The 11,976-nt window shown below is 38.1% G+C and overlaps 1 protein-coding gene across 3 annotated transcripts in view; it reads right to left on the bottom strand.

The window, feature by feature from the left end:
* Window positions 1-2,512: 2,512 nt before the first annotated feature.
* kank3 (KN motif and ankyrin repeat domains 3) overlaps window positions 2,513-11,976 on the bottom strand; it is a 32,295-nt gene continuing 22,831 nt past the window's right edge. For 2 of the 3 annotated variants that reach the window (XM_024278503.2, XM_024278504.2), the window contains exons 5-12: window positions 11,180-11,282; window positions 10,799-11,026; window positions 10,621-10,711; window positions 10,125-10,344; window positions 9,221-9,363; window positions 6,571-6,771; window positions 5,561-5,662; window positions 2,513-3,953 (exon numbers count right to left, since the gene is read on the bottom strand). In XM_024278503.2, the coding sequence (XP_024134271.1) occupies window positions 3,891-3,953; window positions 5,561-5,662; window positions 6,571-6,771; window positions 9,221-9,363; window positions 10,125-10,344; window positions 10,621-10,711; window positions 10,799-11,026; window positions 11,180-11,282 (1,151 nt within the window). In that variant the 3' untranslated portion in view covers window positions 2,513-3,890. Of the gene's footprint in view, window positions 3,954-5,560; window positions 5,663-6,570; window positions 6,772-9,220; window positions 9,364-10,124; window positions 10,345-10,620; window positions 10,712-10,798; window positions 11,027-11,179; window positions 11,283-11,976 lie in introns of those variants that run through there. The other variant, XM_036211535.1, reaches the window with a different exon arrangement.

Raw genomic sequence — 11,976 nt, 5'->3', positions numbered from 1 at the left:
TTTAGTTGTGAAAACATCAACTCATCGTCTGGTACGTTATGTTATTTAACCTAAACTCTGCATCTATTCTGATTATTTAACATCTTTTTCCTTTTTAAGTGCTATTGTGAAAAACACAAGATTATTTTACTACATACTCGTGGATCAGAAAAGGAAATCTCATGATCCTCTGAAGTGAAATGCAGAAAGGTGATGAAACTTTAATGAAACATTTGTCAAACGAGATTATAGATGTATAAAAAAAATTGTACATATTTTTTACTTTGTAATATAATCCAGGATTGCAAGAGAAAAATGTGTTTGTAAATTGAAAATCTTTTTATTAACAAAACCATGAGTTAAAACTTGAAAAGCTTTTACAGAAACTAATTGTTTAACTATTTTAATTAGAATCGCATGGCTACCTATGAAACCTTGATACCAGACATACAGTTAGGCAAAAAAAAGCGTTTTGCAGTCATTGAATCTGCATCTTGTCCCACTTAGACTGCGGCCACATATCTGAAAATGCCACCGCATGGCGACCTAAATGCACGTTTTCCAACAAATTCGGTTTGTAAATCAGTTTCATTTTTACATTGAAGAGGTTTTAAGAAAAAGTTACAATTTTACAGTGACTGGATAATTTTTTTTCACATCAGTCATGGCCACCTGAGCATATTTGCAGGAGTTTTGGAGTGACGGACGAGTGGCAGGAAGACAGCAGCACGATATAAACCTATAGGAGAATCTCAGAGGTCCCCAAAATCATATTAAAAATATATACGTATATTTTCGACCGACAATAATATTTAGCCACTTAAAATATGTATTATGTGTGGCCAACATGAATTTACACCAGTTTTTGTACATGCAAATAACATCAACCATGTTTTAAAACATTAATAAACATACATATACATCGACGATGAACCAAACTAGCATGCTACTTGCTAGCACCAAACTTCCCAGCCTGATTTATCTCCATTAAAATGCTGTGATGATTCCTCTCGATCAGATTTCGATCAACTTCCTCAGTTCTTCTCTCAGGAAGGCTTGATGCATAGTGATGGGGAGATGGGATTGATGCTCCACAAAACTCATCATGACGTTGATGGAACCACAGCGACTCTGAAGCTGAGTCTTGACAAGAATACGGAGAAGACAGAACATTGCGCTTTCTTGGGAGGCATGCTGCCTAAAAATCTGTAACTTTGTAAATTGACAAGATTATAATGTGTGCTCAAAATCTGAGTTGTGAATGACCAGAATGGCCTGCTTTTTATATACTACTGTAATTACTACCGGATGACTGCGGCGCTTGATATGGACGGCCGCCGTCCGTAGACATTTACGCAGCATGCAATTAGAACTGCCGCCGCCCTGCGGCCACCTGGCTGAAGTCTTAGTGGTAGTGGTAGTTTTATTTCTGCCCATAGTATAAAAAGATGAGAAAGGTCTGAAAGAGACAGATTGTTCTCACATTGAAAGATTTTTGAAAACCTTTTTTTATCCTGATAGTCCAGAAAATAATTATTTAGCTCCATCAGACAAGCAAGAATTCTGTCCCTCCCCTGAAGAGAGCTGGATTAATAACAAACGTTACTATTTTACTGTATTTTTTTTTTATAAACCATCCAAATTGTCATCATCATAAGTAGTCTTTTTAAAATTATTATAATCATTACATTTTTCTTCTTTGAAATCAGTGATGTCTTATTTGGCGTTTAAAAGGAAAAAAGTGGTGAACATGGTGTCTGAACTACATTTAAACATTTAGATATTTTGTAGTTATTGGGGAGTAAGGAGGAAATTTAGACATAATTAAAGAGTGCTCTCTGTTTTAAACTCTAAAGACAAAAATATTATATATTTTATATTAAATACATCCATACATTTCCTGTTAAAAAGCAATTTAAAAAAAACAACAAATATCCTCATTACAGAATGAGTCATTTACAAACAGTCCCTGTTTTTTAAATTTTAACAGTTAGTTGAAACTTGTTCATGGTCCTTTACTAATTCAAACAAGACACTTTGATCATTTTTTTAAATTATTATAATAAATTACAGGCTAGCAACGTAGAACTAAAAGGGAGTTTGGCAAAACTTTGATATTCTTTCCTGCAGCTCTTGCCAGACTAATTTATTAAAGCTAACAACTTCCAATGACTTTGGCTAATATTAAGATTGATAAACTTTTTACAGCTTTAAAAATATAATACAACTAGAAAATTAAAACAAGCCAAAACGGTGTTCATAACTAAAGATTTGTAAATGTCAGAGTTTTTGCGTCTTTAAGCTTCACCCTACAGTCGTTCATTACTCTTTGCCGCTTGATGCTGTCCTCTGTAGCCCATTTGCTTGAAACAATGTTGGAAAAAACAAGTCATTCAGGAACTTGTCCAGCAGATGTCGCTCTTCCTTCTTCTTCGGCTTCACAGTGATCTGCTCCGTTATCAGAGCTTGCAGGAGAAGCAGCATTAAGAAAATGTGACGACAAGCTCAAAGGAAAAGACTTGCTCCATAAATCTTGTGTGTGTTTTTGTGTTTAGCCACAACTTTATTTAACTTTTTTATAAACTCTTGAACATAAATAAATGCATTATTCATATGCAACAGAATTGGGTAGGAACACATTTTTTCCCTCCAATATTTTAATATTTTCCCAAAATGATCAATTTTTGGGCGTCTTTGCTCTTTATCGGGTCTAGTTTTGTACACAAACTCATTCTGATGCAGTCTGAGAAGTTAAAAGAACTCAATAAGGTCTATCAGATCCTAAACTTTAGCATTTGACCTATGGAGGCTAAAAACTACAAACAGTATAACTGGAAAAAACAAAAGCAATTCCCGTTATTGGACTTGCCTAGTTTTTTGAAGAGTCAAACTTTAAATTTAATAATACTGAACACATAACTGAGCATAAAAGGACAAAAAATGTGTTTTCCTCTTGCTTTGATTAAATCTCATCTTATATCTTTACAATTCATTCATAAATGATGCATCCATTACATTTGGATCTTCTGTCAAGAGGCAAAGAGGAAATGTTAAATGGAATATTACATAACAATGTCAGAGGATAAAGATAAAAAAAAATGAACATTAAAATTTGGAAACAGATATTTAAATTCTATTTAGGGATATAATTCATTTATTTGAACCTTTTAAATATGAAAAAAGAAAACAAGTTTATGTTTTTCACATGAAACATCAAAGAAGTGAGTATTATGACATTTACTGCTTTTGATGTAAATGATCACATTTACAGAAATTAAATGTATTTCTACACAAATACAGCATGACTTGAAGGGGTTTAAATAAGTCAGATTAGTTGATGTAACAGCGTTTAGAATAACATGTTCATACCTACAACAAAGAGAGTAAAGCATTTTTTGCTCAAAGGTTTAAAGCATAACAAATAAGGATAACATCAAAAAATGGATATTTGGTCCCTAATTGGTTTCAAAGTGAGCAGCAGTACACGCTGTTAACCAAGTTTTCTATTTCAGTTCGTATTAAATTCATTGCGTCATTTTTTACGTGGCTTAAGCCAGTACTGAGGAAAGTGACGTTTTTTTTCGTTTTTTTTTCTGCATTACTGACTCATTTCAGCAGCCAAATAAATGATTATAGTCCAATAAATCTTTATATTCTCCCCATTAACACCTAAATGTTATATGTGTGCAAACAATACACTTAGATACTTCTCATAAAATCTTAAAACTAAGGGATATAATATCAAAACTTTATGGAAAAATAAGATTCTCATATTAACAATGGCTATAAATGCAGAACATATGACAATATATAAATACATATGTGCTTCTAGAAGTTCCAGTGAAGCTTTTATCAGCCCAGATCCAGTTAAATCAGCTGTTGTCTGCCTCAGACAGCAGCACATTGGGGGGTTATTCTGCAGGCCAGGACTTGTGGGGGCTGGTTGGGCTCCTCGCCTGAGTCTTTGGACTCCCCTAGAAAAAAAGAGAAATGACCGGAAGGGTTAGAGCTTAACAAATGTGATTCATTTTTCACATAACTGTTGCTTTTTTGTTACAGTAATCCACACATTTATGATTAAATGCAGTTTTTTAAATGTTAACTCAATAAAAGTCTTACTGAATAACAGCAAAGAACCATTTAGTCCAGTTTCTTACTGACCAAAAAGTCTCGCGTCTCCGTTTGTGATGATTAAACTATGTATTTACAACATGTAGCTTTTCAATATTTACGTTAAATCAATTATATCAGCATTTTAGCAATTTTTTATTTTTTGACAGCATCACCTATGTGTTCCTTTCAAAATAAAATCCCTCTGTCGCTGCAGAAAGCAAAGTCAAACATGGGATTTTTTTATCATAATGACTTTCGGGCAGGGGTGTCAAACATACTGCCTGCAGGCCATATCCAGACGGTCAGATTGTTTAATCTGGCCTTGTCATTAAGAGAAGAAAGTATGTTGAAAAAAAGCAAGTTTCTAGCCCAATCCTGTGGCGAGTTATGGTAAAGAAATGACCGCAATGTGCAATTCCGCCACCAGAGGGAGCAAAAGAAAAGTAGCCAACATGAAAAGATTTTTGGACATTTTTGTAATTGAATGACATTGTGAAATGTGTTATTACAAAGAATTTCAATCCTGACATTGACAGCCGGGTGAAGGTCAAAAGATGCAGAGTTTCAGGTTAAAAAGGGATGTGAACTCCAAATTTTTAAGCTCCCAAATGTTTGCAAGTTTAATTTAGTTTAATTTTTCACTGATTTGCACATTTATATTTTAGGCAGGGTGTTTGTTTTTTTTATTTTTTAATTCAGTCTGTGTAAAAGTGAATAAATCATAAAAAAAAAAGTGAAATCAATTTTATTTGAAATCCATTGATCTCTGTGAATGAATGTGTACTAATAAGTGATTAGGCTACAAGGTTGTTTGAAGATTTTTTTTCCAACTGAAAAAAAAGCAAAAACAAAGCTACAGATAGCAAGTTGACTTAAGGTTGACTTAAGGACTTAAGGCAAGGTTATTTTGCTATTAATCTTATCCTAAATAATAAACCACTATGACAGTAGATTCAACATTTTACCATCATTTTTTCCTGGTTATCTGACATGTTAAAAATCTAAACATAAATGACAAAACTTAGTTAATTTAAACAAATTAACCAAACCTACAAGCCCATTATCTATTTAAATAGTCACAATGGGGGAATAAAAATGTTGTCTGTGGCTCCAGAGCCTCAAGTTGCAGACTCTTTAGCATAATATTATAAATACTTTGTCAAATTCATTTAGCAGTTCTGGTTTTTAGTGCAGGATCTCTGTAGCGACTATAGAGGGCAGCATTTCCCTCTGAATGAGAGCTAACTTCATGCTGAGGAACTGTCTTACCTTAACTCCAGGGGGCGCTGTTCCCTGTTCTGTGATTTTTACCAGCCTGCTTCATGTTTATCCTCATTCAAACACTTTCATTTTAAGTGAAGCTGATTATCATTTTATTTTTTAAAGTTACATTAATTTTCCTTGGTAATTGGATAACTGTTCCTCCAGAGATGGAGGGATGCTGGGATGCTGGGACGAGTGGACGTACCGCGACAGCCTGGGCCTTGGCGTAGTTCATATGGGCATAAAGGAGCACAGCCGTGTCGTTGTGAGCCGCCTCCAAAGCAATGGACAGAGCATTGCTGCCATCCTGCAGAAGAACGGAGGAATAAAGAGTCAGCTGATCCATCATGAAAACCTCAGAGCTTTACAGTTTAAACGGAACCACATGATCCACATTATACATGGTTGTTTCTTTTTCCAGTGATTTCAACATGTTGTGTGTTTGGACAATTTGTTAATGCCCATCAGCCAAGTCACATTAGACAGTAAAAAAAAAACATTCTTACAACTTGAAGCAAAAAGACTTTTTAAGGCAATATCATAGAAAAGTTTGATCTTCTTATTTGTGTGCCTTCCTCCTACACAACCTCGTTTTTACTTTGTCCCCACACTGCACCAAAACCTTAATGTAATGAATCATGATTGGCTGTGAAGATATTTCGGAGGTTTTCTTTGGAAGGATTTGGGGGCTTTTGAAAACTCCTTCCAGCTCCAGTCCAGCTGTGCTGCCCTGAAACACAATCTTGTCTATTCCAAATGTCCGGATCGCTCGGACACAAATGTGACTCACACATCCGTTCGTCTTCTCTACTCCCTCTAAAAAGGAAAGGACATGCTGCTGTTTTCAGTCACTGATTTGTGCAGGGCTCAGACAACTGCAGAGTCGGCAAAAAAGTGAGGTTTAAATCATCGAGCCTCAACAGATGGCTTTGCAATCGTCTCACGGTTATTTAGGATATTGTTTCCTGTAAACAATATGAGTCAAAGCCAGATGACACTAATGGCATTTTTCAGCCTTAAGGATATTTTGCTTGGTGAGGAAATATTTTCATAAAAAGGGGGGAAAGAAAGAGGTGAAAAGAAGTGGAAACTGTGGAAGCAATTTCCCATGAGGAGCTGTTTCCTGAACTCATTTCCAGACCAGAACCCGCTCAGATGTCTTCAGCAGACCCAAAGCTGCTCCTGTAACGTTGTCAGCGGCGGTAAACGTCTTACGTTGTCCACGATGGAGATGTCACATCCAGGTTGCTCCAGGAGTAATTTGACTATTTCAGCACGGCCGTGCTCGCTGGCACACATCAGAGCCGTGGATCCCTCGTCGTCTTGCACGTTGACATCGGCGCCACACTCCAGTAAAGCTCGCACCATCTCCTGACGACCGTGGCTCACCGCTAACATCAGCGCCGTCTGGCCCGCCTGCCAAATCCAACACGAAGAAACGTCACATGACAGTTTAAAGAGTGAACATAAATTAAAAAATCTTTAAAAAAACACACCTGACAAAGAAATTGACCTATTTGTATTTTAGCGTGTACTTATTCCTTTTTAGTCATTTATTAATAGCAGTAAACATCGAGTTGTTGATGTCATGGAGGATCCAAAATGGCCGTCAAAACGAGAGCAACAACATGTGTCAAAGTGCCCTTGGGCAAGACACTGAACCCTCACTGCTCCTGATGGTTGAGTGTAAGGCAGCAGAACCGCCATCAGTGTGAAGAGGACTGTGACTGTAAAGCACTGTGAGAGAACTCCTGGGGGTGATGGGGTGCTCATCTGGGGCCCCCTGGTGCAGCAGGGGTGGGCTATTCTTCTGGCTTGGCTGGACATTCTCTGTGCTCCTGTGGCCCCTGCTCTCTGGATTGGGGGCCCCTGTGGCAGTCCAGCTGGTCCGGGTGACTGATGGGATTGCCTGGCGGGGGGACGCCCTCTGCGTGCCATATCGGGGGACTCGGGCTGCTCCTTCGGCGGGGATCTTGGTGTGGGGGTGGCCAGGTACTCGGCCTCTTTTACATTCCATTTCAGTAGAACATAAGCACCCAGCGGGCGTGAATTTGACGTGTGAATTAGGTTCGATGTAAACTACTTGGCTGGGTGGATTTGATCAGAAGTATTGAACTTTATCCCAAAAGTGTGACTTGTACTATGGAGCATCTAATAGTCCCAAAAATATTTAACTTATTTAGACTGTCAGCAGCTGGTAATGACATAAAAGTAGAAATTGAGACAGAAACTTTATGATTAATGGATCAAACATTTTGTAAATCCTAAACCTGGAGCAAAACTTGAACAGTGGATTTGTTTTTAGGTTACCTTTTTTTTTTTTTCAAGATAAATTTACTTAATTTTGATACATTGTAGAATTACCATATTACGAAAGGATCTTTTATACACTTTATTGGTACCGCTGTAAGAGGCACAAGACTTGCATGCTGCATTTAAGAGAGTTTTAAGCCGTGGATTTGAAAAAAACGATCATGAAGTTTAACGCGATAAAGAAAGTAGAGGCCTGTTTTGATAACGACTGCAACTCTCCATAGAAACACACGATCCCATGACCACAGCTCTGCCTCTACTATTTAACCCTAAAACTGTCAGAAAAAAAGAAACTGTTTATATTTCTCACTCTTTTTGACTCATTTACCACTTCCCTCACTGCAGTCTACACTTCTAATTACATTTTAGGCTCTTCATTCAATTTGATGTCATCAGGAACAGACGCAGAGTCACACAGAAGTCATTTTTACATGAGAAACATGGGATGTTTTTTCACTCTGCTTGAACACTATGTGTCTCATTCCTTTGCATTTACTGCAGATTGAATCAAAATCATATACAGTTTAAAAACAAAAGTTTGAGTTCTTTGGCTTAATTTATCACCAGTTCCTTAGCAAAACCTCATAAACAACAGTAAAAAGTAGTAGGATTTTAATTACACCATTAAAGCGAGTTGCAAATCCCATGTTTCATTCCCAGTAGCAACATTAACAAGCACCAGTTGCTGGATTTATAGCGAGTTATGCCATAAATTCAATCCCATGATTTAGTAGAATGGGCAGCAGTCAGGCGCCTCATGCATCGCAAGACCTGATTAAATCAACCATAAGGATGAAAACAGTCATAAATCTGCAGATGTTCATGCTTGAATATTACAAAATGCTTTGCATTTGTTTGTGAAGACCTCCCACTTCATTTGGTATCTTTTAAGAAGATTAAAAAAAAACATTTGCATGGCTCAGCTTTAGAACAACCCTTTGACAGTATTGGAGCAACAGTAGGAAGAGTTTACAGCGAGTCTGACTCTAACTTCTGGATTGCTAGACTTCAGGTTTTCATGGATCGTGTTGGAGCACATGGGTTCTTCAAAAGTGAACTTGGCATCTTTCCACTGGCTGATGATTGATTCTCAGCACAACAGAAGTGTAGTGGTCCGTCATCTCCAGCCTGAAGGCAGATCTTTCAGCTTCCTGGAGATCTTCGTTCCAGTCTTCACCTATGATCATGAGCTGTGAGTGGTGACTGAAAGAATGAGATCACTAATTCGAACAGCTGAAGCCGTCTTCCTCCAGAAGGGCGTCTGGGCTCAGCCTTAGGGACAGGGCGAGGAGCTCAGAGAGGAGCTCCACTGCATCCAAAAGGGGCCGATGAAGTGCTTTGGACATCTGTTTAGGATGCCTTACAGACTGAGAGGCCTTGGGGCAGATCCAGGACTCGCTGAAGAGATTACACCTCCTGGCATGTTTGGAAATGCCTTGGCATCCCTCCAGAAATGTGGTAGAAAATGATGAGCAGCTTGCTGAGAGTTGTGGGGGTTGGGGGCAACTTTGTATATAAAAACACTCGAAGTGATGAATTTAGAGTAACTTGCCTGACTAGCTTTGGCGTTGACGTTGCCTTGGCTGAAGAGCTTCTTGACTACCGCCATGTCCTCCTCCTCCTTCACAGTTGAGAGCGCAGCCAGCATGATGGCGGTGTAGCCCGCCTTGTTCTGCTTATCCACGCAGCACACACCTGTGACAGATACACTTTAGTACCACAAATCAACCTTGAACGGGTCCTACTTACAAATACTCGCATACATCAAACTGAAGGACGTGTCACACCGTCGCTACCTACAATTTGCACATTGTCCATGTATGTAACTTTGATCAGTCATGATACAGGTGTGATAAACGCAATTCATACGCAAGTGTTTCTTGTGTTCGTTATTTGTCTGGAATTTTAACCTTCAAGGGACCAATTTAAACTGGAGTACATTCATATGGAGCTAAATCGGGGCCACTAATATTTGAAACCCAAATAAATTAAATTGAAAAGAGTATTGGTGTTTGGTCAAAAAAAAAATATAAATGTCCAAAGCTTGTTGCAATTCAAAAATAAACTTAGTTATTTTCAGCTTCAAATGTTGTGTTTTTTAGGTTTCAAAACTCAAAATTTCAATTTCAAAACTTATTTTTCAGTTTCAAACCTTTTTCTTTTTCGTTTACGAATCTGAAAGTTTCAATTAAAAAACTTTTGGGGCGGGGCTAACACGAGGACCAATCAAAATCAATGAGGGTGGTAACTTCGGTTCCGATGCGTTCACTGACTCTGACAACTGTAATAATTACTGTCAGAAAATGGCTGTTTAGTCTGCACTAACATAGTCTGAAGTTGTCCCAAGACAGGAGTAAAAATCAGAGTTTTATCGCGTACAAACCGCGCGTCCAAAACACCGTTCTAACCCGTTCAAAGCGCCAACAACAATAGGTTTGTACTTCTGCCTCACTAACCTGTGTCCAGCAGCAATCGCACGACGTGAAAGTTGGAGTGTGAGACGCTGTAATGCAGAGCTGTGTTCCCGTTGCCATCGGTCATGTTGACCACATGCTCCAGCAGAGCCGACGACACTTCTGAGAACGCCATCAGGTAGTCGGACACGCGCGGCGGCTGCGCCGTCTTTGCGCTGGAGATTCTGAACCACTCCAGCTGGACAGTGTGAGTGCTGGACAGCTGAAAGTGTGGAAAATTAAACACACTGTAAAATGGAAACTTAGTACAATGACTGAAGTAAAATTATGTTTCTAATGTTTAAACTAGCCTGACAGGCAAATGAATGCTAAAGGAAGTCTCCTCTTTGAGCTTTTGTTCCATGAAGTTCTAATTGTTCAGTGGAAAATATTCCTCCTCACAATGGAATAATGATGGATGTTCGGCTGTAGTGTTGAAGTGATGAACTTGAACAGGATATCGGTGTGCATTTATTTTAGAAAGACTGCAGGAACGCACCACTTCCTTACTCTTCAGTGTTTTGACGTCATCGTTCAAATGGTTCTTCAGAATGAGGCAGGCTTCTCGCATTTTTGAGCTGAACTCAAACCTGTGACACAAGTACAGTTGTAAATGTGCACTTTTGTGCTCAGTGTGTTTTCACTTCTTGTTGTGCGTAGGAATTAAATGCACCTACTTTTCTTTCACAGCATCGGGGGAATAATTTGCTGTTTGCAGCGTTTCTTCATCTGTGTCACTTTCATCCAAGTTGACGTTTCTCTCCTCTTCGGACGTTTCTTCCTCCAGAGGTGCCTCGTCCTCCTCTGTGCTATCCAATATCTCGCCCTCTCCACTTTCTCCAGAAGAGCTCCCATCTTCCTCCTCTTCCTCCTCCTCTTCTTCCTCACTGGAAGTAGATTCATACCTAAAAGAAACAAATCGGAAGTTCTTCTTTCTTTTTTTATCAACCCTGCAACCAGGTCAAAATATTATTTTCAACCGACGGACAATTTGTTCCTCACGTTTTATTTCTGCTGCTTTAAAAATAAAAAGTACGTTTCATGTTTCTGCTACGCACCCTCCATTTAGGATACCAACAAACTGCAGGCTCTTCTTGCCAGCAGAGTTGCTGTCGCTGGACGTGCTTCCATCCTTCCTCTTCATGATCGACTTCAGCATCCCTGTTTCCACAAAGGAGGAAATGTGTCAAACAGGAAGTCAGAACACTCGAGCACGCCTCACACAAAAATGTTTCCCAACATAATTGTTGATACTCTAATCCAGGGGTCTGCAACCTGCAGCTCTGGAGCCACATGTGGCTCTTTTACCCCTTCATTGTGGCTCTATGATTAAAATAAAATGTTTTTAGAATTTTAAAAGTACCTTTAAAGGAAAAAGTAAGTAAGTAGCAAAGTGTAAAAAAATTTTGAGCTTCATTTATCACAGAAAATCAATGTATATACCAGAAGTTATAATCTACTGGATTAAAAAGCTGATGTTCTATTTTTGAACAAATTGAAGGATTTAAAGTGTGGCTCGTGGTTTTAATATATGGTAGGGGTCTCTTAATTAGCTCTGATTTAGTTTTTGTTGGTTACATTTATGAGTTTGTTGCTGAAATGCACCAGAAACAGTAAAATAAACAGTTTTTTTTTTTTTTATTATCGATAAATTTACACTTCCTACTTCATTTTCTCCATTGACATGAGCATTGACATAGGATGTTTTTTATTTTGAAAGGAAGTCATGTAAAGCTCTGTCAACAGTTATAAACTAATTCATATTTTTTTTTAAAAAGCTATTTTCTCTTCATGTTTATGTAATATTTATACCAAAAACGCAATACTTTATTCAAATTTATCATATCAGTAGCAA

This window comes from Oryzias melastigma, linkage group LG4 (assembly GCF_002922805.2).
Source record: "Oryzias melastigma strain HK-1 linkage group LG4, ASM292280v2, whole genome shotgun sequence".
Lineage (NCBI taxonomy): Eukaryota > Metazoa > Chordata > Actinopteri > Beloniformes > Adrianichthyidae > Oryzias > Oryzias melastigma.
This window is presented reverse-complemented; position numbering and strand designations above follow the sequence as displayed.